Genomic DNA, 27,484 nt, shown 5'->3' with positions numbered 1-27,484 from the left:
AACAACTTCCTGGACTTATGTCACCAAATAACCCCTCCCTTTCCCAAGGTTTGAGAGAAATGTTATTATTGTACCTATCGATAGTTTCCATCACCAAAGAAAAATTAGTTTCCCTCAAAACTCATCAGGAACACTGATATTACATCATTAATACCGGAAGCTTTGGCTCTAAGCATGAGGAAATGGTTTGTTTTGGTGGTGGTTGTTTGTTTGTTTTTTTGCAAGGCAATGAGGTTACCTGACTTGCTCAGGGTCACACAGTAAGTGTCAAGTGTCTGAGGCTGGATTTTAACTCAGGTTCTCCTAAATCCAGGACTAATGTTTTATCTACTGTGCCACCTAGCTGCCCCCCTATTTAAGCAATTATTGATACTGCTCCTTAGGAGAGTACACATCTCAAAAAACCCTGAGTTTATGGTTAAAATGGGAGGGGCAGTTAGGTGGCACAGTGGATAGAGCACTGGCCCTGGATTCAGGAGGACCTGAGTTCAAATCCAGCCTCAGACACTTGCCACTTACTAGCTGTGTGACCCTAGGCAAGTCACTTAACCCCAATTGCCTCACCAAAAAAAAAAAATGTTATAGGGAATGTAATGCAAGAAAATGGAAGCAGATCCCCCTCTCCCCTGTGTTGTACTGTTGTTAACATTGCCTAGACTCTGGAAATGATTTTCAAATGAAGTTTTTGTGAAATCTGCTCTCTCCCACCCCCACCCAACACCAACACTTCTAATTGTTCGTAAAATTGCAGTAAATCATTTTCCCACAAGGCTTGGCTGATGCTCTCAAAGTCAAAAGCAGACATCCAATCATCTCTCTCAGGCTCACATTTTAAGGGTGGCATTCTGGTTTACAAAGCACTTTCCATGTAGTCTGTGCTTTGGTTCTCACAACCATGCTAGGAGGCAAGGATTGATTCCCATTTTTTAGATTGGGCTGGCCTCAGGGAGGCTGTGTAACTTGCAGGTGTTCAGAAAGCTATTCAATGTGGAGAGGCAGGATTTGAACTCAGGCTTATTACTTCCAAGTGAGCACTTTTTATTATACCACGGTGTGTTGGTCATAAAGAAAGCACAGCATCAGTGGAAAAGGTAAATCTGCAAAGGTGAATATTTGAGAGAAAAGTCATTGCCAGTATAACTTCTGGTCAATATTTGGCCCCAACCATAAAAATGATAGGATCTTAAGTTTCCAGTAAGAAGAGATCTTAGCCCTCCTGTCGTACAGAAGGTAAACTGGGGCCCAGAGAAGGGAAGGGAGTTGCCCCATGTGGCACTGACAAAGCTGGGCCCCAAGTCCTCAGACTCCAAACCCACCACTCTTCCCGCTACTCCACACTGTCATACACAATTACTGGATTGTGTTTCATTTTTAAAAGTCACCTTTAATGCATACTAGCTTGCAGATACAGAAATAGTACAACTTCACAGATGTGGGTTAAATGTAATAAGTTAAACTTCCAAAAGGTACCCTACTATAAATACTAAGATTTGGCTTGCACATTGATATTGGTTAGAAATAACAAGCTACTACAAAGAGAGCCTACCATGGATACAGTGCATCGGACAAACAAATCCTAAGGGGGACTTCCAGAGACAACATTCAGATGAGCGTATTATTTTTTATTCCCATTTCACAGAGGTACCCGCGGTACAGGTGGGTACCCCACCCAGAGAAAAAGGTAGCATTTGAAAAAAGCATTATCACGTAATCAATTAGAATCCCCCACATACCAAGATCGGCTAAGTGGCTCTCCAGCAAAAGAGAACCGGCTAAACCTTTTTGCTAGACTTCAGCTGATGATTACAAAGAATGCAAATTCGATTAAGCAAAATCAAAAGAGGTGATTTCATTATTTAGGCATAGCCAGTGAGTCAGATAACAATCTAATCCCTTTGAAGGAGGTGAAATATCTGAGCTCAGAGGAGTGAATAGGAAATGGAAGGCAGGGCAGGGTCCGAGAAGAAGCCAGAGGTGAAGTGCCCATTCTCTTCTCACCAGATCTACAAGGATGGCACTGGAATTAGCTCCAAAAGTTTGAAGGATTCAGGTGTGATGGCCAGAGTGACTCACCCATTGCTTTTTCTTAGTTCCTGACTGGGAGTAAGGTAAAGCGAACTAGCTGGGGAGATGGGGGGGGGGGGAGGGGGTCAGAGCGATCTCCTTTGGTCTTCTCGATGCTGACCGGCGGCTGCGAGAAGTTAGTTCTCCTTGAGCCGCTGAGGACAGAGCACCCACCGGGCCTGGGAGACGGGGACTGGCAGTGAGGGGTGCCCATCAAATGCCCTGTCCGGAGGGGGCGATCATCTCCTGAAGGATCAGGTGCAGCAGGTGGTTCTGATCAGCACTGAGCAGCGGCCAGAGCTCCCCCTGCAACACCTTCACAGCCTCCAGGTCTTTCTCGTGGGCGGCCATGACCAGGGACTGCAGCAGCAGGAAGAGCTCCTCGGGCAGTGGGCAGCCGCTGTCCTGGCAGTGGCCGTCGAAGGCCTCCCAGCAGTACTTCTCCAGGGTCTGGGCGTGCTCGGGGAGCAGCTTGGGGGGCGGGGGCTGCAGCAGCAGCAGCAGCAGCACCCGCGACACCTCACACTGGACCAACACGTCCAGAAAGGCGCCCGGCTGGCCGGGCCCGCCAGACCTGGCCGCGGGGGCGCCCGCGCCGCCCCCAGCCCCAGCGGGCCCAGCCGCGCCGCCGCCCCCAGCCGCTCGCTCCCGAGCCAGCAGCTGCATGCGAGTGAAGAGCTCCAAGGCGCCGTCGTAGTCCCGCGTCAGCAGCTTGCAGGAGGCGGCGTCGCCGAGCGCCAACAGCGCCTCCAGCGGCAACAGCGGCAGCTGCAGCTCGGCCGCGCGCTCGAAGTGCACGGCGGCCGGGCCCGGCTGCTGGAGGGCGCGCAGGGCGCCGGCCAGCTCCAGGCACAGGCTGGCGGCCGCGGCCGGCTGGCCCAGCTCCAAGTGCAGGCGCACGGCGAAGGCGAAGCAGCTGGCGGCCGCCTGCAGGGGCTCGCCGTAGGCGGCGGCGCAGGCCAGGCGCAGGCGGGCCTCGCGCTCCTGCCGCAGGAAGAGGCGGGCCGCTTCGGTGAGGGCCAGCGCCTCGCCGGGCCCGTGGAAGAGCGTCTGGTGGCAGCGTGCCACGGCCAGCTGGCACCAGGCGGCGTACGGCAGGCAGTCCTGTGCCCGCAGTTCCTTGCCCAGCTGCCCGAACTGCTCGCCGGCCTCCGACACGTTGGGCTTGCGCAGGAAGCGCTTCCGCAGCTTGTTGGACACCAGCCGGTAGCGGGCCAAGAAGTCCCCCGCGTCGTGCCCGGCGCCCGAGCCACCGGCCCCGCCGCTGCCGCCCACCACGCTGCTGAGGGAGCCCACCCCGGCAACCGCCATAGCTCCCCGGCCCCTCGAGCGCGCCGCCGCCGCCGCCCGGCCGCGCTCCCGCGGCCCCAGGCTCCCTCTCATTGGCCGGCTCCGGGCCGGCGTCACTCCGGCCCCGGAGGCCAATCGCGGCCGTTGGAAGGGCCATTGGTCCCCGGCGCTCCTCGGGCCTGCGCGGCCTCTCCCCGCTCCAGGCGGGTGAAGGGGAGGAGGACGGAGGGTGAAGATGGCAGGAGGATGGAGGGCGGAGCCGAGGAGGGAGGGAGAGAGAGGCCAGAGGAGGAGCGGGAAGACTGGGGGGGAGGGGGGGGAGGAGGAGGAGGAATCGGTGGGCATTTTAAATAGGAAACGTTTTGGAATGAAACTGGATGCTGGGCAGAGCAGAGATCCTTTGGGCAGGCTGACTTGAGGTAATCCTTTGTCCACGGGAGTTGTACTCAAGACCGGAGAGCAGCAAAGAAACTTGAGAGTAGAACTCCTGACCCCTGGATGTCATCCCATAATGTGTATCAATATTTCTCCTGTAGCACTTTACAACTTTGTAACACAGTATATACTGTTCTTTGAGGCACTTGGGTGGCTCAGTGGCTAGGGTGCCTGGCCTGGAGTCAGGAAGACTTTGAGTTCAAATCCAGCCTCAGACACTAGCTGGGTGACCTTGGGCTAGTCACTCAACACTGCCTCAGTTCCTCATCCATAAAACAAGCCAGAGAAGGAAATAGCAAAACCATTCTAGTATTTTTGCCAAGAAAACCTCAAATGGTGTCATAAAGAGTTGGATACGACTAAATAACAAAATGTTTCTAGTTTTCCTAATAACTAATCTTGCATTCTTTGTATAAACCCAACATGGTAATAGTATATAATCTTTTTACTGTGTCATTGAAACATTTTTACTAATGATAGATATTTTTGCATACATGTTATCAGAAATCTTGGTCTACAGTTTTCTCTTTTCCTGATCTAGTCCTGATGGACCATATTTGTCTCATAACAGTTTGATGGTGCTCCCTTTCCCCTATTTTGCAAATGATTTATGAGTTATTGGAATTCATTTGTCTTTGAGTGATAGAAATTCCTTGGATTTACAAGGAGCTGGATCTAGATCCCGCCCCCCCCCCTTCTTTCAGTGTTCCTGTATGGCTTATTCACTTTCTTTTTCTGTGGTTGAGTTATTTACATTTTCTATTTCTTCCGGTAACCTAAGTATTTTGTATCTTTGCAAATATTCATCCATTTAATTTAGCCTTTCAGCTTTGTTCTGTAATTGGTCCAACTAGTTTATAATAATTTCCTTTATTTTCTCTTCATTTATTGTAAGTGTTTTCATTTTTTTATATGGACAATCTAGTTTTTACCTCTCTTCTATTTCCATTTTAACTTATAACTATTACATTAACTAATGGTTTAACTTTTCTCTTAGTTAAAAAAAATCCTCCCTTTAGTAATTCAAGGAATTTTTTTGTTGCTGTTTTTAATTTTATCTCTTCTATAATTTTCAGTATTTAATTTTTGTGTTGGAGTTTTTTACTTTGCTACTTTTCTTGTTTTCTAACTACTTGCCCAATTTATTGATATGCTCCTTCTCTTTTTTGTTGATGAAAGTGTTTAGCTAGATGTTTCCCTCTAAGGACTGCTTTGGCTGCATGCCAAAAGTTGTAGTAAGTTGTCTACCATTGACATTTTCTTTGATAAATGTTTTATTGTTTCCATGATTTGTGCTTTGACATGCCCTCCCAATTTTTTAGGATTAAATTGTCTTCACTTAAATTTAAATCCTTTCTTCAAATGACCTTTATTGATTATACTTTTGATTGTGCTGCAGTTAATAAAGAATGTATTTAGTATTTGTGTTTTCCTGCATTTGTTTATAAGGTTTTTATGCTGTATAGCACATAGTCAGTTTTTGTAAAAGTGCCATTCACAGATGAGAGATATATATGCTCCTTTATATTCCTATTCAGTAATTAACAGAGATTTATCATAGCTAGCTTTTCTGAGATTCTGTTCAGGTCCTTAATTTCTTGTTTATCCTTTTATCTGTCTGTCTGTCTATCTATCTATCTATCTATCTGTCTGTCTGTCTGTCTGTCTGTCTAGCTCTATCTAAAGAATCATCTAGTTCAAGTAGTAACTGTAGTTCTGTTCACTTTTTCTTTAAGTATTTGGATGCTGTGTCATTACACCCCCCCCCACACACACACACACTACCCAAGGGAAAACTGGGTTTTAGCACATGCCCAAATCACCTAAGAAGGAAGCATCCATGTTGGAGGTGCCAGAATCCTGCTTCTGGAAGACAAGGAAGACTGGTATAGCATGGACATTCTGGGTTGTCCTACCAATCAATGGTTGGGAGCAGCTTCTTTCTTTTAGCTCCTGAAAATGGCTGTCTTTAAATCTCCCAAATTGAGCACAGTCACTCTCTTGCTTGCATTTATGTCTAGGAGTAGACTCATTCACTCATAGCAGATGATGCTACATGGTAAGGGGCAAGGCCCAGAATACCAGTTTCCCTTTCCCTTAGGCCATATGGTCCTGAGAAATAGGCTTGGAATTTTGGTCCTGTTTTATGTTTTTCAGTTCTTGGTGAAGGGAAAGGTGGTCTGTTTCTAGTCCTGGGCTCTGCTCTCTTCACTCATCCCAGATTTTGCTTTCAGCCCCTTTATGATCTCCCCACCCCTGAAATTGATGTTTGTTTTGCCCTGGGGAGGAAGAATGTCTTTTCCAGGTTGTGCCAATTGTTAGGAGGCTGAAGCTGTTAATTCAGACTCCCAAGGCCTGTTTCTGGTTTGCTGGGGCTGGGCCTGCACTGGCACAGCCTGCGCTGGACTGCTCTCCACTCTCACCCTGGTCTAACAGGCCTTTCCTGCGACCTTCTAAGTTGTCTTTGGCTGGAAAATTATTTCACTCTGTCCTTTTGTGGGTTCTGCTGCTCCAGAAATTGTCTTATGGCATTATTTGAAGGAATTTGGAGGGGTCTTGGGGAGAGCTCAGGCAAGTCACTGCCTTTCCTCCGCCATCTTCTATTATTCTTTTTCTCATACACCTCTATTATATAAAATAATGTCTTTCTCTTCATTTCTTTTCTAGTGTGTTCCCTTTTCTCATTTTTTGAAATCTTCTCTTAAAACAACCCCAAATAACACTCAGGCCCTGTATTAATGTTAATTAACGTCATAGGTGGCTAGATGGCAGAATGGATAGAGTGTTGCAGATGGGGTCAGGAACATCACAGTTCAAATCCTGGCTCAGACACTTCCTAGCTATGTGACCCTGGGCAAATCACTTCACCTCTTTGCCTCAACTAGAAAAATAGGGATTGTAATAGCACCTTCCCCTAAATCCCGCCCCCCCCCTTAAAGACAGCGGGATTATGAAGAAAGACATCTCTTTTCCCTCTGTTAAATTGTAAGAACGTCATTGTTCAGTCCTTTCCAATTGCTCAAATGTTATCATCATGGAGGTTTCTCTTGACTCTTTTATTTCCATTTCAGAGTTTCTACTCAGCTCTGGCCTTTTAATCAGGAATGCTTGAAAGTACTCTATTTTTTTTTTTTTGCGGGGCAATGGGGGTTAAGTGACTTGCCCAGGGTCACACAGCTAGTTAGTGTCTGAGGCTGGATTTGAACTCAGGTACTCCTGAATCCAGGGCCGGTGTTTTATCCACTGCGCCACCTAGCCGCCCCCACTCTATTATATTTTTAAAATCCCATTTTCCCCATTGTCAGATTATTTTCTGTTTTGAAGGATGTTATTCTTAGTTTTAAATCTTTATCTTTTGCTTTTTGGAATATATTCCAAGATTTTGTTTCCTTGAATATAGTTACGGCATAGCTTCATTCGATCTTTTCTCTCTTTTTTTTTTTTTTAGTGAGGCAATTGGGGTTAAGTGACTTGCCCAGGGTCACACAGCTAGTAAGTGTTAAGTGTCTGAGGCTGGATTTGAATTCAGGTACTCCTGACTCCAGGGCCGGTGCTCTATCCACTGCGCCACCTAGCCACCCCATCTTCATTTGATCTTAACTGTGGTTTCTTGGTACTTGAACTCTTTCTAGCTGGTTGAAGTATTTTTTTTATTAGGAAGTTCTGGAATTTTGCTATGACATTCCTGATTATTTTTCTTTTAGAATCTCTTTCAAGAGCCAGTCAGTAGATCATTTGTTTTTACTTTGCCTTCTGATCCTAATATGATTCCTAAATTACCTCTCCTTAACCTGTTTTCCAGGTTAGTTGTTTTTGGTAGTATTGATATACCTTACATTTGTTCTATCTTGATTTTGTTTTAATATTTCTTGTGGTCTTATGGAGTCATTGAGTTATGAATGTACCGTCAAGATACTATCAGGAGACCCCATGTTTCCCAGAGCTAAGGTCCAACAAGCAAGCTTGTGCCCTGAGCTTGGCATAACAACAATCCTTTTTGCTCACTCACAGAAAAATCCCTGAATTGTTTCATATAATTATTGTATTGCTTTGACCAGCACCAAGTGTTCTCTGAGCTCAGACAAGTCAGGTCATGAAGCCCTGCTATGAGTCAAATTTGTCTCATCATTGCTGTTACCCATCATTGTCAGGGCTACGGGACATAATATTGAAGTATATAAGTATATAAATATAAAGTATTGAGATGTGCCCCCACTACCTTAGATTCCCCTACTGTGGGTGTGGGGAGGCCATATGTATCTAGATCCCTCCTTGCTTGCAAGCCATTTCCCTCACTTTGAAATTAAACTTCTGTTTGATTCTTGACTCTCTTGTCTGTAGCCTGTCCTGTTCAGCTCCCCCCATGCACAGATTAAAGGCCACTTTGGTCCTGGCTGACATATAATGTCAGAAGTGGGACTGGACACAGAAGCAGGCCATTGAACTCTGGTCCCATCAGGAGCAGATTAAGCACCTGTTTTTTAGAGTTCATTACTTGAGTAAGGTTTTGTACCTTCTGTTTCAAGCTATTTATCATTTTTAAAAAATGTTTTCAAAAATTTAAGTGAAATTTGTAAAAATTAATGTCTCTCCCACTAACCACCCCCAGTCATTGAGCAAATAAAAATAAATGAAGGGGCAGCTAGGTGGCACAGTGGATAGAGCACCGGCCCTGGATTCAGGAGGACCTGAGTTCAAATCCGGCCTCAGACACCTAACACTAGCTGTGTGACCCTGGGCAAGTCATTTAACCCAATTGCCTCACCCCCCCCCCAAATTTTTTAAATGAAAAACAAATCCCCCAAAACACAGCTACATAGTCTGGCAAAAACAAATTCCCACATTAAACATGTCACAAACATGTCCATTTCTGCATTTTAAGTTCATCACCTCTCTGTCAGGAAGTGAGGGGCACATTTCCTTTTCATCCTGTCAGACTTGTGGTGTATCATTGTATTGGCCAGAGTTCTTTTATTATTTAAGCATTTAAAAAAGTAACCTGGCTCTTCCCTATAACCCTCATTGAATAACGAAATCCCTCAGTGCATACCTACGTAGTCCAGAAAAACACATCTCCATATTATTCTTCCAGTTTTCCTCACTTCAGTTCCTGTCTTCTCAGTTTCCTCTGAAGTTGTTCAGTTCATCATTTCTTATGGCACCATAATATTCCATTACATTTATATACCATGGGGGCAGCTAGGTGGCACAGTGGATAGAGCACTGACCCTGGATTCAGGAGGACCTGAGTTCAAATCCGGCCTCAGACACTTGATACTTACTAGCTGTGTGACCCTGGGCAAGTCACTTAATCCTCATTGCCCTGCAAAAAAACAAAAAACTAAAACCACAAAACATTTATGTACCATGGTTTATTTAGCCATTCTCCCATAGTAAGCTTTTTGTTTTCCTCTATACCTCTTTTTTTTTTTTTGGGCGGAGCAATGAGGGTTAACTGACTTTCCCAGGGTCACACAGCTAGTAAGTGTCAAGTGTCTGAGGTCGGATTTGAACTCAGGTCCTCCTGAATCCAGGGCCAGTGCTTTATGCACTGTGCCACCTAGCTGCCCCCTATACCTCTTATTGCAATTCTAATTTCATTTTATATCTTTTGCTTCATTTCTTGCTTGGACAGAATTATGTTTTTCTTATGGGATTACTTTTGAGACTTCTCTTAACACATAGTGTTTCTTCATTGTGTTCAGTGTTTTTTTTTCTCTTTACTCAAATTTCACCTGGTGTGGCCTTTTCCTATCCCTTTCAGGTTTCAGGTCTGTTTACTGGGGTTTGCACTGGCTTCCCTGGTGCAAACCCTTTCCCAAATTCTAGTCATTTCTTGCCTTTTTGGGGATTGAATGCTGGAATTTACTCCTCATTTTGCTGGTGGTGGGGGAGTTCTGAATTCTTGAACAACCTTCATACCACCATCTTATCCAGATGTATTAGTTGAACTGTATCAGTCATTTTCTCTGTGGGGAGATGATGCTGACATAGCTCCCTCTACACAAAAATGAAGCTACCAAAAGGAGCATTGGGTAGAGACAGATTCTTTTGTCTAGATAAAGCGAGGGACTTTACAGATGAGATTTGGCCTGCTGAACCACTTCTAGGTGGGAACCAAACGTGCCAATTGTGATTATGGTACCAGTTCTAATACTACTGATTTGCATATTTGTATTACTGCTACTTTCTCTGTGTCATTTGGTATAATTTTGCATGCTTGTTATTAACTCAATATTGTGGGTTGTTTAAATATTGTCCCTATGGACCAAGCTTTTAAAAATATGGAAGCACATTGTAATGGGTGATGGGCATTAAGGTTCATAGATGATTACTTGGAGTGGATTTTGAATAGGGAGCTGAGGGTATTGCAAAAGTATTTAAGGAAACTGGAGAAGAGGGGATTGTTGAATAGTTCACATCATAACTAGGCCAGAAGTATCCACCACAGACCCATTCTGTAAATGACCAGACCTGTTTGATAACTAAAATATTTCTCATTAAAATCTCAGGACAGGGCAGCAACTGGGAATTGGCTTGCAAACCTCCAGCTGAGGAGGAAAAGTTCTTCAAGAAGTCTGCAACATTAATGAAGAATAGGGGGCAGCTAGGTAGCACAGTGGATAGAGCACCAGCCCTGGATTCAGGAGGACCTGAGTTCAAATCCGGCCTCAGACACTTGACACTTACTAGCTGTGTGATCCTGGGCAAGTCACTTAACCCTCATTGCCCCACAAAAAAAAAAGAAAAAGAAAAGAGATGTCTTTCTAAATATACATATGGAGATGGGTGAAGGTGGAAATCTGGTAGCTGTAACAGTGAAAAGGTAGAGAGGAACATTACATTATTGGACATACCTTGATGATACTGCCTGCAGGTGAATCAGTGCTTTTTTTAATGGGACTACTTTACAGCATGGGAGGATACATCAAGGCAGGGAGTAGGACAGAGGGATAGAGAGGAGTTAGTGATGTTTTGGAGTCAAATCGAGGGCTAGCAATGAGAGGAATGTGACCCCTGTGGTATCACAAAGAGAAAAGCCTATAGGAGAGCAAGGAGGAAGGGAGAAGGAAGTGACACAGGGGGTTTGTGGACCTTAGGTATTCCTCAGTGAAAAATTACACTCTTGGTGGGGCAGCTGGGTGGCACAGTGGATAAAGCACCAGCCGTGGATACAGGAGGACATGAGTTCCAATCCAGCCTCAGACACTTGACACTTACTAGCTGTGTGACCCTGGGCAAGTCACTTACCCCTCTTTGCCCCACAAAAAACCAAAAACAACAACAAGAATTACACTCTTGCCTACATTCCAATTAGAATTAAAATAGTCTTTTATTTGGTGCTGGAGAAAGTGACTGAGAGGAAGGTCAGAGACTTAGTCTCTCTAGGAGGAAGGAGAGTTCTAAAGCACTTCCTCCTCTGACAAAGGACAGATGGGGGGGGGGGGTTGACACCGGATGCTGAAACAGTTGGGATTATATTTCCTAAACTCTGGGGTGGAAGGTTACAGGCTTTGGGGTGGGGACAATCTTGTTCTCTGGGATTATCTCTGTCTCCTGCCTCCAGCCAGGTAGTTGCCATTGGGCTTCCTGCTCTCCTGTTATCTGGCAGATCAATCATGTCTCACAGGAAGAGCTTCCTACGCCCTGGTACATCTTGTTTCTCGTAGGAAAAACCACTTCTGATGGATCTTAGGCCCATGTCAGAAGGAGGCCTTATTTTGGAGATGGAGAGGGTTCCATTGGTGAATGCTCCTATAGGTGAAGAGAGATGAGGACCTTCTACTGAATGAGGGTCAGGGGATTTGGTATTTATAAAGTCTAGATCTAGGAGGCAGGAGTTGGAACCCCTGGGGGCAACTGGGACTTCGAGAGGACCTTTCCAGGAAAATGTAGGGAAAAAGTCAACAAAATAGGCTATAGACTAGTGGTGGGCTGTATGATCTCGGATGTGGGGTGGAGGGGACCCTACCATGGGCAATAATTACCATTGTTCTGAGAATGAGGCATAAAGGAAAAGGGGAATCTGTGGAATAAGCCCTACAAGGCAGGGGCAGCAAGCATCTAGAGGATAGAGCTTAGAGTGGGTACTGTGGCAGCTTTGATTGGATAAAAAATTCAGAGAAAGTGAGAGAACCAAATTGATGTAAGATAGATTTAGTAGACTACAATATAGTGTAAGTATAACTTTTATATGCACAGGGAAACAAAAATTCATGACTGTCACGGGGGAACATGGTGGTGGTGGTGGGTCCTTATGTATTCCTCTGTAAAGAATTATACTCTTCTAGGTGGCACAGTGGATAAGGCACCAGCCTTGGATTCAGGAGGACCTGAGTTCAAACCCAGCCTCAGACACTTACTAGCGGTGTGACCCTGGGCAAGTCACTTAAACCCCATTGCCCTGAAAAAAAAAAAGAAAAAAAAAAGAATTACACTCTTGCACACAGTCCAATTAGAATGAAAATGGTCTTTTATTGGGTGCTAGAGAAAGTGACTGAGAGGGAAGCTGAAGACTTAGCTTCAAGGGGAGGAGATGCCTTAGGAACATCTTCTTCCCAGAACAGAAGGAGGGCCAAAGCTTTTATAGAGGATAGATGGGGTCACCACCTGATGAAAGTTCCTTTGGGGGTGGGGTGGGGAAAGATTCCTGAGAGTCAGGGGGATTATTTTTTAGGATTGAAGGTCCTGTCAGAATTATCTCTGTCTCCTAGCTCAGGTAGTAGCCACACCTAATTGAATTTTATTTCCCCTTATTTTTTTTTAAGTGAGGCAATGGGGGTTAAGTGACTTGCCCAGGGTCACACAGCTACTAAGTATCAAGTGTCTGAGGCCGGATTTGAACTCAGGTACTCCTGACTCCAGGGCCGGTGTTCTATCCACTGCACCACCTAGCTGCCCCCTCCCCTTATTTCTTAGGTATGTCTGTCCTGATATCTAGTTGGCCAAGCTAAACTTTAATAGTCCCTTGATTCCTCCATAGGTCTGTCCTGTTCTCTGGTCACCTTTGGTTTTGCTTCTCAAAGGAGAAACTTCTCCTAATATCCTAATTTAGCCCCATGTCATTACTTACCTTATTCTGATATTTGCTTTATTATTGATGATATGGGGGAGAAAGCACATAGGTCCTTAGGATTCCTCTGTAAAGAATTACACTCTCGAGCAAGTCCTATTTAGGAATAAAAGAACAGGTTTATTGGGGTACAAGAGAAACTGGCCGGGAAGAAGATTTAAAAAACACTTTCCTCCCCAACTAGCTTGGGGAGCACCCTTTTATAGGGCTAAGATGGTGTGGGTAAAATTTCCCTTATTGGGTGATGGGTTGGAAGTAGTCTGGTGGTGGGTAGTGTGATGATGGGTCATGGGCAATCTGGTGATGTGTGTTAACTCCATCCTGGTGGGTCCAAGCAGTCTGCTGGTGGGTGGTTTCTTTGTCCTCTCCTGGTGCCTCTCCATGCCTAACAGGATTACCTCATAGAGGTAGTGAGGAGGACTGGAATGCAGGGTGGGGGTCCTGGAACTTGCTCAATTAGATCTGGTGCTGCTTATCTCTTTTGGGTGTGTCTGTCCTTTGGTTGAGCTCAAGGAGAAGCTTCCTTGATCTCAGGGGAAAAACTCCTGGGGTTTCAAGGAAAAAGTTCCTTGACCTCCCCAGACAACTTATGGGGTAACCGGGGCCCATAATACTCCCATAACAGTTGACAAACAATTATTGGGAACTGACTGACTTCATCTAGTTTGGTTCCCAAGCCAATGAATTGCCTGGGGCTGACCAGACTTAGTCAATTTCAGACTCTGATTATTTTGTAGATCTCCCAAATTCTTCCCTCCAAAGATTCTCAAGCTTTCTTTACATACTTTTGCTTGTTGTGTAAAACTTACCTTATGAAACTGTGGGGAATTTACTTTTCCCAAGGGCAATCTCATAGCTCTCTCTGTTTTGGTACCCCATATAAATCCTGTCCCTAGTCCCCATCTTTAGATATTCTTAAGCATCAGCTATGAGATGTCTCTGCCCCAATTAAAGACCTTAATTTTATTATATTGATTGTTTCATCAATTTTCAGATTGACATTGTCAACCTGAAAATTAATGAAACAATCAATATAACAGAATGTTATGGGGGAAAATGGTAAGGGGTTGGAGTTCTTAGGAATTCCTCTTTAAAGAATTACACCCTCTAGGGCAGCTAGGTGGCACAGTGGATAGAGCACCAGCCCTGGAGTCAGGAGTACCTGAGTTCAAATTCGGCTTCAGACACTTAACACTTACTAGCTGTGTGACCCTGGGCAAGTCACTTAACCCCAATTGCCTCACTAAAAAAAGAATTACATCCTCTTGCACACAAAAGCAGTTAGAATAAGATGGTAGTTTATTTAGGGGGCAAGGAAAGGGAAAGGGGGGAAGGGAAGGGAAACCAAGAGAAATCCTTGGACTTCTCTTGGGGAGAAAGGCACAAAGCACGTGACTCTGAGGTACCAATCTCCTCAAGCAGGAGGCTGGTCGGTACTTTTAAAGAGGACTGATGTGTGTGGGGGGGGAGTGACCATTTGACTGTGGAAAGTTCCTTTAGTGAGGGAGGACCATCCCCCACTGGTGGTGACTGGAGGAATTGGGTGATCTCTCAAACCATCTCTCTCTTCAGGACACAAAGGCCACAGCCAGACCCAAACTTATCTCCCCAGAGGTAAGGGAGATGAGAATGAAGGGTGGAGGTCCCAAAGCTAGCTTAGTTTTGGTTCCGCTTATCTCTCTAGGCGTCTGTCCTCTAGTTTAGTTTCTCAAGGAGAAGATTCCTCAATGTGCCCCAGAGAACTTCTGGGGTACTTTGGGCCCACAACAAGAATTAAAGTATTTAATCAGGCAGAGGAGTTATAATTAGGAGTATCACAAAGCAGATTGCTAGGAATACCCAAAGATGGGGACTGGGGACAGGGTTTATATGGGATAACAGAATAGAGAGAGCTATGAAACTGCCCTTGGGAAGAGTAAGTTTCTCACAGTTTTATAAGGCAAGTTGTTTCACATAATGGACATAAAGAAAAGTTGGTCATTTCTGGAGGGAAGAATTTCAGATCTACAAAATAATAAGCTGGTATTGACAAACTCTGGTCAGCTCCAGGCAATTCATTGGCTGGGAATGGAGAATAGGTGAGGATCAGTCAATTCTTAGTAAATTGTGTTTGTCATTTCCTTAGTTAATTGTCTTAGTCAAGACAAATTCTGGAATTCTGTTGCTGACCAAAAAGTAGTGCCAAGAGTCCAACGTTTTGCTGCAACAAGGAGTTATCCTGCAGAAATTGACTAAATTTACAGAAGGGGTTGATTTTAATATGCATTTACCAACTTTGAAAAGGAATTTGCTCATGGGCATAGACAATACAGTAAGAATAGCAACTAAGAAAAAAAAAGAATAACAACTAGGCTAAATTCAGTATCTAGTTTGCAAAAGTTTAAATGAACATAAGCTGGGGTAAGGAACAGAGGATTCTCAGGCCACATCTGGTGTCTTGGGAAAGTGGTCTACCCCTGCTGTTGTCTGCCTCTTTTTCTGGGTTACTGGGCGATCCATTTGGGGGTTGGAGCTCCTCTTTAGGTGAAAAATGTATTGGGGGAGGGGCCTTCTGAGCAGCCTGCTTGGCATTACCCTGGGCATGGGGAGAATCTTTCTGGGACAGTCCTAGAACTTGAATAACATTCACTGCTGCTAGCAACAAAAGGGAGTCCAACAATCTCTGGACTTGTGCCCCATTCTTCATGGGACTGCCAGAGGACATCAGGAAGCCTTGATATTTCCATAACATCCTGAAATCATGTACCACCCCAAACACATACCTGTTATCGGTGAAAATGTTCATTCCTTTTCCTTTTGCTAATTCACAAGCTCGAGTCAGGGCTTCAAGGAAGCCAAAGGAAGAAGTTCACCCTCAGTGACCTCCTCATTGTGGTGATAGCATAGCTGGCAGTTATATTACCAGAATCATTTCAGAGGCAGGAACCATCAGTGTCCCAGGAATAATCTGGGTTTTCTTTCCCAGTTTCTTGGAGATCTTCTCTAGGGGTTAAAATAAAGTCAATTTTAACACAATCATGTTCCTGAGTGTGGTCGGGGTTCTCATCCTCTTTGTCAGGGAGGAAAGTGCCTGGGTTGAGGGCTCTACACTTGGACATAGTTGTATTAGGTTTGGATAGAAGAGAGATCTCTAATCCTGCAGGACAGAGACTATTGGCTGATTGATATTAGATGTCCTGAAAACTTAGACCTGAGAACAAGATACTTTATGGCCTTTGAGTCAAGGAGGTGAGAAGAGCACATGAACGAGAATTGGAGAATTACAAGGACTAGTGCAGGAAACCAAAAGACCAGAGAATAGGTAGTCCTTATTGAGAGGCCTAATAGCTCAATTGCCTGTGGAGAGGGGATACTGTGAGACTCTAAGAATAGGTTTAGAGGGATCCAACTGAATCTGGATTGGAGAGGCACCAAGAACCTTTTCAATATCTGAAGAGTTAACTGGGACTTCTTCCAGGGGTGGAGAAGAGCAGATAAAGACAGGGACTGTCAGGGTATGGGGGAAAGTAGGGAGCTTTTCAGAAAGAGACCGTGTCAGCTGTATGTCATTTTGGGGAGAGAATTCACTCCTAGCTCTGTATGATTTAGGAGGCAAAAGGGGGTTAATAGAAAAACCTAAGACCCAAGCTTTAATTCAGATATTAGCTCTAAAAGGGAGTCAGACCTCAGTTAATGGACAACTTATGTTAGGTTCTTGTACCCACAGTGATCAACATCCAGAACGGATCAGAACAGGTCAGGTCAAAATAGCAATAAAGGAAAAAGACAACCTATAGAAATTCTCATGAAAAATGATTCTATTTTGAAACTAGCCATGGGAACCAGAAAGAGACATGCGCGGAAAAGGCCAAATTTGTCCCCAGATTCACCTTATAACGTGTAAACCCCCAAAACACACCTCCACAGAAAAAGGTACCTGCCTCGGGGGTTGGCTTAGGACCCAAGGAACTCCAAATTAGGATAAGCCCTCCCTTGTAACACCCCCTAGGTGGAGAATATTATAATGAGTAGGACAGGCCCTCCCCTGCACCTCCCCAAGGTGGTGATTATTATAATGAGACTGATAATCAATTGATCTATACTATAAATATAACTGTCTTTTCTTTCACTATTCGAGAGATACCTTTCCACTTTCCTGGTACTTTCCCTGTGATCACTCACAGCATTGCAATAAAACTTGGTAAACGGAGTCACTGAGTTTTGTAATTCTTTTGGGATGACTCATGATCAATTGGACCCCAAATTTCCTGCCCACATCATGTATATCTGGAAAAAGTCACAACCTAGAAGGTGGAGAGGTGTGTCTTGTTACATTTTCATTAGAAATTAATTGTAACAGTAATCATACCTTTCAGGGAGTTAAGAAAAAAAATACAAGATACCTCATTAAGGTTGGCTCTGATAAGTGACACAATTGGTATGAAAATGCAGTTTGCCTGAAAACACCCCAATAGTAACATAGGACAACACTGAAAAAGTAGACGAATTCTATGCAAGTTTGTAAGCCTGGCAATGAAACAAAAGGAAAAAGTTAAAAACGGCATAAATGTGTTTTAACAAAAACACCAGATAGCAATGAAACAAATTCCAGTTGAATATCCTATTATGAACTAAAACTTACTCAATGAAAAGGTATCAAACATACAAAGCCACCATCCTATTTGAGTGCAGATGCTATGGAAACTTGAAATACCTGTGATGCCAGGAAAATCATCCTTGTTGTAAAACATTGCGATTTATGTTCCTCTTGTATGTTTACAGGGTTTTGGACCTGTACCAGCTGATCTCTGCAAGGCACTACAAAAGGTTTTGGCCCTGTGTATCCCAGGTTCAAAGCTCATTGTTGTGAGACTCTCTCTTATTGGTGGAGATCAAGGCTCTGCCCTGTGTGTGGGGCAGGGCAGACTTGGCCAGAGAGGGGGTTTGGTTCTTAACCAGTCCCTGTTGGGACTGTCCAAGGAAGAGTTCCCTTTGCATCCCTCTTTAGGACTCTCAAGGCCAGTCTCCTTTCAGGACTCTTCCAGCTTTGAGTCTTTAAACACCGAGTTGGAAGAGGATAGAAGATGGAAGAGGTTAAACCCTCCAGGCAACTGGAAAGGAAGAGACTGTGGGGAGACTTGAGAGGAGCAGGAGCAGGAGCAGGCAAGCTCTATTATGTGCTTATCTCCAACTCATTACACTGGAAACTTCAGAGAATTGCCCTTTGGGTGCGATCAAAGACACTGTCTGCCTCCTACCTGTTTCTCTCTCTCTCTCTCTCTCTCTTTTTTTGTGGGGAAATGAGGGTTAAGTGAGTTGCCCAGGGTCACACAGCTAGTAAGTGTCAAGTGTCTGAGGCCGGATTTGAACTCAGGTCCTCCTGAATCTAGGTCCAGTGCTTTATCCACTACGCCACCTAGCTGCCCCACGTTGTACATATTCTTTAGTGTTATTTTGCTTAATTGTTTTCAGGAAGTATGCTTTGTAAATTTGCATTTGTCTGCTGTGTTAAATCAAAGCTTATCAATAAACCAAGATGAGCTTATAAAATATTCAATATATATATATTTTTTCAGGGCAATGGAGGTTAAGTGACTTGCCCAGGGTCACACAGCTAGTAAGTGTCAAGTGTCTGAGGCCGGATTTGAACTCATGTACTCCTGACTCCAGGGCCGGTGCTTTATCCACTGCGCCATCTAGCTGCCCCCCCAAATATTCAATATTTTAAAAAGAATAATACATTCTAAACATCCATTTAGAATGTATTGTGGAATATAATGTAAGGCATTGGTGTAAGCCTAATTTCTGCCAGACTGCTTTCCAGTTTTCTTAGCAGTTTTTATTTAAAAAAAGAGGTTTTTTTTTCATTTTCTACTTCATCAAACACTGAGTTCTAGTGTTTCTGATTCTCCCTTGCTTGGTCTATTCCATTGATTTATCTCTCTATTTTTTAACCAATGCCAGGTTGTTTTGATGATTGTTGCTTTACAGTATATTTTGAGGTCTGAAATGCAATCCCCCCTTCAATCCTACTTCTTTTCATATTTCCCTTTATAGTCCGGATCTTTGTTTTTTTTTTCAAATGAATTTTAAGATTTCATCAAATTCTATAAAGTATTCTCTTGGTAATTTGATTGGCATGACATTAGAAGTGTAAATTAATTTTGGTAGTTATCATCATTTTTATTATATTGGCATAGTCTAGCCAGGAGAACTGAATATTCCTCTAGCTATTTTCAATCAATCAATGAACAAACAGAAATTTATGGATAGGAGAACAATTTATGACTAAAGATAGAGAGAACAACGTTTGGTGTGAAATGGAGAGGGAGAAAAATGTGGAACTGAAAATCTTACAAAATGAGTGTTGCAGACTATCTTTACATGCAACTGGAAAAATAAAATACTATAAAAAAAGAAAGAATGAGCTCAATGATTTTAGAAAAACATGGAAAGATTTGCTTGAAATAATGAATAGTGAAATGAGCAGATCCAAGAGAACAATGTATACAGTAAAAGCAAGAATAACTTTGAACAAAGAAGTTATTTTGACTATTACAAATACCCAAATTAACTATGAAGGAGATATGAAAAAAGACTACTGCAACCAGAGAAAGAAGTGATCAAGAAAGTATGTATAGAATCACTTTACCTACACATTCCTATTTGTGTCTAATGGTAGTCATGTGAGGGGGAAGAAAAAAGAGAAATTTACATGGTAATTTTGTTGTATATTTGAATGGCATAGCAAGCTAGACAGAGTAGATGTGCCGTTTCATGTGCAATCATCTTTATTCTATGTTATGAAAATGCTTGTTTTATTCCATAATTAAAAATAAAATTGGATAATAAAAAAAGAAAGGTTTCCTGTAAAAGATGGGATTTTAGTTGTGACTTAGAGGAAAGCTAGGGAAGCTAGTAGTTAGAGATGAGATGGAAAAATACTCAGTACTGAGAGATAGAGTGTCTTGTTCATGAAACCGTAAGGAGGCCTGTGTCACTGGATCAAAATATAAATGTTGGGGAGTAAGGTGTGAAAAGACTGGAAAAGTAGAGGGAGCCAGGTTATGATGGTCTTTGAATAGCTAACTGAGCATTTTGTATTTGATCCTGGAGACAATAGCAGACCACTGGAGTTTATTGAGTAGTGTTGATCAAACCTGAACTTTAGGAAAATCAGTTTGGTAGGGGGCAGCTAGGTGGCGCAGTGGATAAAGCAGTGGCCCTGGATTTCAGGAGGACCTGAGTTCAAATCCAGCCTCAGACACTTGACACTAGCTGTGTGACCTTGGGCAAGTCACTTAACCCTCATTGCCCCACCCCCCAAAAAAATCAATTTGGTGGATGAATGAAGAATGGATTGGAGTAGGGAGAGACTGAAGGCAGACCAACCCACCAGTAGGCTATTGTAATAGTCTAGATATGACGTGATCAGACCTTGAACCAGGGTGGAAGCAATGTACAAGAGAGATACGGTTGTATTTGAGAGTTTTTCAAAGGTGAAAGTGACAGACCTTGGCGACAGATTGAATATGAGGAGGGAGAGAGTAAGGAGTGTTTGAGATGGCACCTAGGTTTTAAGCCTGAGGGCCTGGGAGGATGTTAATGCCCTCAACATCAATAGAGAAAGCGGAAAGGGGATGTTGTTGTTGTTTGTCATTTATTCTCGAAGAGGACCATGACAGATGTCATGACTTGCACTGAATTGGATTTAAGTGAGGAAGGGCTGTGCAAATTCACCAGCCTCACTCTCTCTTTCAGAGCCATCTCGGTTCAGTGGCAAGACATACATCAGGACTCCTGGAGATGGCCCTGGATGATTGAGGCAGTTGGGGTTGAGTGACTTGCCCAGGGTCACACAGCTAGTAAGTGAGGTGATTTGAACTCAGATCCACCCAACTTCAGGGCCAGTGCTCTATCTATCCATTGTCTCACCTAGCTGCCCCTTGGAAGGGGATGAAGGTTAAGGGGGAAACCTAATGCATTCTGTATTGGACGTACTGAGTTTGAAATGTCTACTAGATATTCAGCTCCAGATATTTGAATGGCACTTGGAGATGTGAGATTGGAGGCATCTGAGTGATGAGATGCAAAAGAGGAGAGAAGAGGGAACTTGTGGCAAATGGCCTCAATTTGAGGCTCTCAGCTGAGAGAGTGGGGTGAGCCATGGGAGGTTTGAGGAAGGATGAGAAGGTTTGGAAGGGCAGCTTGGAAAGTGGGAGACTGAGTTGATAAGGAAAGTATAGTAGCCTATACTATAGTATACCATACTGCCTAGCAGCAGTGAGGGCTCAGATGAAGTTGTGTAACATAAATTGGTAGTGGACCCACTCAAAATAGTTGCATGCAAAAATCATGAAAATCATGATTTTCTCCATCTTTGTTTAGCAGCGCATGTGTAGGAGTGAAGGCAGTGAATAGCAGAAGTGATCCAAGGTTGAGGCTTGGTAGGGTGTAATCACTAAAACAATGTAGGCTGGGAATTCATCAAAGGGCAGTTGAGAGTTGAATTGGTTCACCGAGGAGTCAGGATGGGGAAGACGAGACTTTGGGGGACAGTGCAGGGGAAATAGCCAGTGAGAGAACCGTGGGGTCAAGGGATTGGAAGAATAGGGTTTCTTAAGGGAAGGCAGAGGGAGGGGTGAAAGACCGATTGGTTATGGTCAGATAAGGGGATTTTGGAATACTTGAACATTTGTGGGTAATGGCAAGATCAAGGGTCTGACCTCCTCTGTGTGTGGCTGAGGTGGGATGGAGAAGGAGTTCGTGGGAAGCGAGGTTAAAGAACTGAATGGTTAGGGAATTGGAGGGAGAGTCGATATGTATTTCAAAGTCTCCTAGGATGAGGGCAGGAGTTGGGAAGGAGAGAAAAATTGTGAGTCAGGCACTGAACTCATTGAGGAAGGAAGAAGAGGGACTTGGGGAGGGGGTGGTAGAAAACAGTTACCAGGATGTTGGTTGGGTGGTAGATATTAATAGCATGAACCTCAAAGGAAGAGAGGTTAATGAGTGATGGAGGAGGTAAGAGAAGAACCTGGAAGGGGCATTTGGGAGCCAGGAGTTTTCCAATTCCTCTGCCTTGACCAATGAGCAGAGAAGACAGAGTAAAACTGAAGCCAATACCAGAAAGAGTGGCCAGGAGGCTGTAGCGTTTGGAGGGAGCCAGGTTTCAGTAAGAACTAGTAGACAGAAAGAGTGGGAAAGGAAAATATTTCAGATGAAGGCAAGTCTGTTACCTATGGAAATAGGCATTCCAGGGGGCACAGTGGAATCTGACATTAGGTTTGAATCTACTTCAATGATCACACTTAAGAGCAAATTTTGATTTAGTTCAAATCTTGGTTCCACAATCTCAGAAGAAACCCATAGCTTATCAATTTATTCATGGCTCTCTATGATTTCTTCCTATGTACTTCCAAACCAAACAGTCATTTTTATTACTAGAGTTCCCACTGACATTTTCATACAAGCTTCCCTCTTAAACAAAGCTAAAACTCTCTCAACCCTTTGTGTCAACATCCTTAATTAAACTTTGTTTGTTTGTTTTTGGTGAGGCAATTGGGGTTAACTGACTTGCCCAAAGTCACACAGCTAATTAAGTGTCAAGTGCCTGAGGCCCAATTTGAACTCAGGTCTTCCTGAATCCAGGGCCAGTGCTCTATCCACTGAGCCACCTAGCTGCCCCTTAATTAAACTTTTTTTTTTTGTGGGGCAATGGAGGTTAAATGACTTGCCCAGGGTCACACAGCTAGTAAGTGTCAAGTGTCTGAGGCTGGATTTGAACTCAGGTACTCCTGATTCCAGGGCCCGTGCTTTATCCACTGTGCCACCTAGCTGCCCTTTAATTAAACTTTAATAAAAATACCTACACCTTCCTTATTACCTTCCGATTCTTCCCTTATGCCATCTATTACTTTGTTCACTCCTTAAATTCTTAAAAATTTTAATATGCAGTGGTATTAAAACAAGTGACCTATTAAAGAATTTTATTCTTAAGGTGCAAATGTTGGCTATTAATGTGCCTCTCACACTTAAACTGCTGAATTATTAATATTTCTGTTATTTGCTAAGAGTTGGAAGCTTTAAGGTGCAAAGCATTTTCAAGTTACTTTCAGAAATAAATTCCTCTTGTATGGATAAGGATCAAGACATTTCTTGAGACTCAAATACATAAATCTATGATTTATTTCCAATTTCCAGGTACACATGCATTCAAAAAGTCACATTTACATTGATCAGTACTTGTTTAACTTGTAAGATTCCCTACTTACCAAACTAAATATACCAAACTCAATTACCTTTGGATTGTGTTCCTGTACACAAAAACTTTCCCCTTTTTTGTGAGCCAGGAAAGGGTTAAGTGCCAATCCAATTCTGAAGTGCAAGCCTTGAAACTTTCCCTGACAGCCCCCAAACCTGTCTCTGTCTAAAATCAGTGAAATGACCTTCTCTAGCTGTAAAGCAATAAACCAGTCATTTCAGGTGTGTGTGTGTGTGTGTGTGTGTGTGCGTGCGTGTGTGTGTGTGTGTGTGTGTGTGTGTGTGTGTGTGATGGAAAGAACTTGACTACAGTTCAGAAATGGGAAGGAAAAGAACAAAATCTTTCTAAAAATGTAAATTAGGTAACAAGACACTGAGAGACATAAACACAGATACAAGAAATACAAACAGACCACCAACTTAGCAGTGCTGAAAATTCCTTGCTAGCCTAGGCTTTGGATCTACAAATCAAGTTAAAATGCACATCTTCACCAGTCACAGAAATATCTGCAGGTGTCAGGGCCATATAGCTATAAAATTTAGCCCATGGCTGTTCCCTTAGGAGGGAAACAAAGACATCTTTGGACTTATTAGTCCTCATGTGACACACACACAAAAAGGAACAAAAACAACAACAAAAAATCCCAAACGCTTGTATTTCCAATTATATATTTAGATATCTTATTTTTTATTCAGTTGGATCCCCAGGAGAACTAGGGCACTTAATTTTAATGTGCCCTCTTTGACTTCATCACCTTTCCCAGCACTCTTGAAATGGGGCCAAAAACCCAGCCCCCTTCAGCTACTCCAAAGGCTAGATAACCTATAACAAGGCTCCTCCCAGAGCCATCTTTGGCCGAGTCTTCCAGCTAGGGACAAATAAACCCAATCCCTGTCCTACCTGATACAGGTGGAAAAAGAGACCCATGCTGGTACCGAGTCCTGCATCTGAACCCTCTGGCCAGTCTGAGTCACTTTCCATCATCATATCCTACCACTGTTCCCAAATGTCAACAGGCCATCACAACATCATGAGACTTATGGGAAAACATAAGGGAATATGTTACTGTCTCATTAGGATTTAATGAAACTTTGCCTGAGGGTTTGGGTTTACATTTTTATAGTAGCAGGACAAATCAGGAGGGGATTCCAGGAAAGAGTGTGACATGAGAGGAGAAAGGTACAGTACAGATGAGAAAAAGGACAAGAAGGCCATGGTAAAAGCAGCATTCTTTTTCCTTGGAACTGTTAGACTATGAACATAGGAGGGTCTGCTTATCTGCAAAGCATTTTTCCAACCTGGCACAGACTGGTTGGTGCTTGTCTTGCCTCCCAAGGACACACAGGGGATGAAGCTTGGGATGCAAACAGCTTATGTCAGTTTGGAGTGGGGGGCTTCATCCTTGACACATCCAGGGTCTCCTGTATGCTCTAGGTCCATTGTTTCTGGAAAAAATGGCAACTCCAAAAGAAGTTCAGGGGGATCCCTTAACAGCCGTTTACAAGTTTCAAATCAATAATGATGCTTATCTAATGGAAAGGGAAAAATTCAAGATCCACTTGTAGTGTTAAATCATAATAAGACAGTGACATATACCCTCAAGGATACAAGAATGAAATCAGTTAGTTAACAAATGTTTATTAAGTGTCTATGTACCAGGAACTATGCTAAGTGTTCCAGATGCAAAGAAAGGCAAAAGAAAGTCCCTTCCCTCAAAGAACTCCCAGTCTAATAGATGAGACAAGAAGGAAACAAAAATGTACAAGCAAGCTATGTACAGAACAAAAATGGGAAATGATCACCACGGGAAAGGCACTAGAACCAAGAGAGATTGGGAAAGGCTTCTGGGGAAGATGGGATTTTAGTTGGGACTTAAAGGAAGCCAGGAGGTGGAGACAAGGAGGAAGAGAATTCCAGGCATGGTGGACAGACAGTGAAAGTGGGATGGTGGGATATAAAGTGTAAGAGAAATGGAAAGATGTGAAAGGGGTTATGGGAAACTTGGAATAGCAGAGGGTTTTGTATTTGATCACGGAGGTTTATTGAGCAGTTCACATGGTCAGCAGATCTGAGTGTTTTTGAGGAGGAGGAATTGGAGTGGGGAGACCCTGGAGGGAAGGAGACTAATTATGAGGCTATGTTCAGGTGACTCCAGGTAGGGTGGTAGATGTGCACTGTGAATGAAGAGAAGGAGATGGGGTTAAGACATGTAATGAAGGTAGAATGAAAGGCTTGGTACCCATTTGGCCATGTGACGTGAAGGGGAGGGAGGAGTCCGGGCATTGAGGTTGGGAACCTGGGTGACTGGGTAAATATTTTACATTTCTCTCTTTTTAAAAATATTAAATTATTATTATTTTTATTTTTTAGGGCAATGGGGGTTAAGTGACTTGCCCAGGGTCACACAGCTGGTAAGTGTCAAGTGTCTGAGGCTGAACTCAAACTCAGGTTCTCCTGAATCCAGGGCCAGTGCTTTATCCACTGAGTCACCTAGCTGCCCCCTGGGTGAATATTTTAGCTGTAAGCTTTAAGGTTTTTTAATTTACCCTCCTCCTTTTTCTTTTGGATAATCATTTTTTTAATAGTTTTGAGTTCCAAATTCTATTCCTCCTTTCCTTCCTCCCCTCCCTGCTCCCTGAGCAGGTGGTAAGCAATCAGATCTCCATTATACATGAGCAGTTATATATAACATGGTCATATTAGTCATTTTTTATAAGACAGCTGAATTTGAAAACATGAAAGAAGAGAGTGAAAAAGGGCATGCTTCAGTCTGTTTTTTTTTCTTTTTTTTTCTTTTTTAGTGAGGCAATTGGGGTTAAGTGACTTGCCCAGGGTCACACAGCTAGAAAGTGTTAAGTGTCTGAGGCCGGATTTGAACTCAGGTACTCCTGACTCCAGGGCCGGTTCTCTATCCACTGCGCCACCTAGCTGCCCCCAGTCTGTTTAATCAATATAATTTCTCTCTTTGGAGGTGGATAGTATGCTTTGTCATAAGAAGTCTTTTGGAATTGTCTTGGATCACTGTATTGCTGAGAACAGCTAAGTTATTTATAGTAGATCCTCATAGGATGTTGTTGTTACTGTGTACTATATTCTCCTGGTTCTGATCACTTCATGGTGCCACTTTGCATCAGTCATATAAGTTTTTCCAGGCCCCTCCATCTTTTTTTTTTTTTAAGTGAGGCAATTGGGGTTAAGTGACTTGCCCAGGGTCACACAGCTAGTAAGCTGTGGCCGGTGCTCTATCCACTACACCACCTAGCTGCACCCCCCTCCATCTTTAATATCTTGTTTCTTCACTTGTAAAAGTATTTATTTGGCTGGTGGCTTGGAAGGAGCCAGCTCCAAGTCTATGAGTTATTCAAACTGCTTTAAACTGAGAAACTTGAGTTGTGCTGAGCACTAAATAACCATCAATTGATTTGAAAAGGAAAAGGGTAGGTAGAAAAAGGCCTAGAGTTTTCCACCGAGTTGTTCCAAGGCCCTCTAGACAAGGTTTCTTGGAGGAGGTGATGTCTGAGTTGGGCTTTAAAGGATGGGTGACATTTTACTAGCAAAAGACGGAGGGCAAGGAAAAGATGTCCCTGCCTGGAGAGAGAAATCTCCCTTCTGTGTACGTGCGCAACTCCTGGCACGTAATGGCGGCCTAGAAGGTGCTTGGTGATCGGTTGATCTCGCTGTAGAAGCAGCCAAGACCTCAAAAAGGAAATTTCTTTGTACCCGATGGCCCCTGTCTCTCCCCACCGCCCTGCTCCTCACCAGTGGCTTGGAAGGTACAGAAGGGGGCGGGGCTTCGGAGCAGGCGGGGTGGCCCCACCCTGGGGAAGCCGAGGGCGGGGTAGCGGGTGCCACAGGCTTGGCTGCTCTCACTGAGGAGGGAGCTGCCTGGGGAGTGTGACGCCGGCCCTTCCCAGGAGCCTCCGCGAGGCGCGAGCCAGCGTCCTCGGCGTCCCTTCTCCCTTCCAGAGGTAAGGAGGGAAGATGTGAGGAGGTGTGAGTGGGAGGAGGCCTTGAGGGGGAAGGCTGTCAAAGTGGGGCTTGTGGGAAAGCGAGGGGAGCAGGGGGTGTCGAGGTAAGGCCTGAGCGAGGGGGAGGGGCATGGGGTAAGGCCTGAGGGGGGGGGCGTCGAGTAGAGCCTGAGGGAGGGGGAGGGGCGTCAAGGTAGAGCCTGGGGGGGTGAGGTAAGGCCTGAGGGGGGGGCGTCGTCGAGTAGAGCCTGAGGGAGGGGGAGGGGCGTCGAGCTAAAGCCTGGGGGGGGTGAGGTAAGGCCTGAGGGGGGGGCGTCGAGTAGAGCCTGAGGGAGGGGCAGGGGCGTTGAGCTAAAGCCTGGGGGGGTAAGGTAAGGCCTGAGGGGGGGGGCGTCGAGTAGAGCCTGAGGGAGG

General features: G+C 44.1%; 2 protein-coding genes across 2 annotated transcripts in view; one reads left to right on the top strand and one right to left on the bottom strand.

Moving 5' to 3' along the window:
* Window positions 1-1,111: 1,111 nt before the first annotated feature.
* LOC122734007 (40-kDa huntingtin-associated protein-like) lies at window positions 1,112-27,202 on the bottom strand. Its single transcript, XM_043974691.1, has 3 exons — window positions 26,973-27,202; window positions 26,823-26,920; window positions 1,112-3,656 (listed from the first exon to the last, which is right to left on the bottom strand). The coding sequence occupies exons 1-3, from the start codon at window positions 27,200-27,202 to the stop codon at window positions 2,278-2,280; spliced, it is 1,707 nt and encodes a 568-aa protein (XP_043830626.1). The 3' UTR covers window positions 1,112-2,277.
* LOC122734117 (SLAIN motif-containing protein-like) overlaps window positions 3,716-27,484 on the top strand; it is a 46,811-nt gene continuing 23,042 nt past the window's right edge. Inside the window, exon 1 of the mRNA XM_043974821.1 lies at window positions 3,716-3,773. The gene's annotated coding sequence lies outside the window, so the exon portion shown is untranslated. The remainder of the gene's footprint in view (window positions 3,774-27,484) is intronic.

Source organism: Dromiciops gliroides, chromosome X, assembly GCF_019393635.1.
Source record: "Dromiciops gliroides isolate mDroGli1 chromosome X, mDroGli1.pri, whole genome shotgun sequence".
In the NCBI taxonomy this organism is placed as follows: Eukaryota; Metazoa; Chordata; class Mammalia; order Microbiotheria; family Microbiotheriidae; genus Dromiciops; species Dromiciops gliroides.
This window is presented reverse-complemented; position numbering and strand designations above follow the sequence as displayed.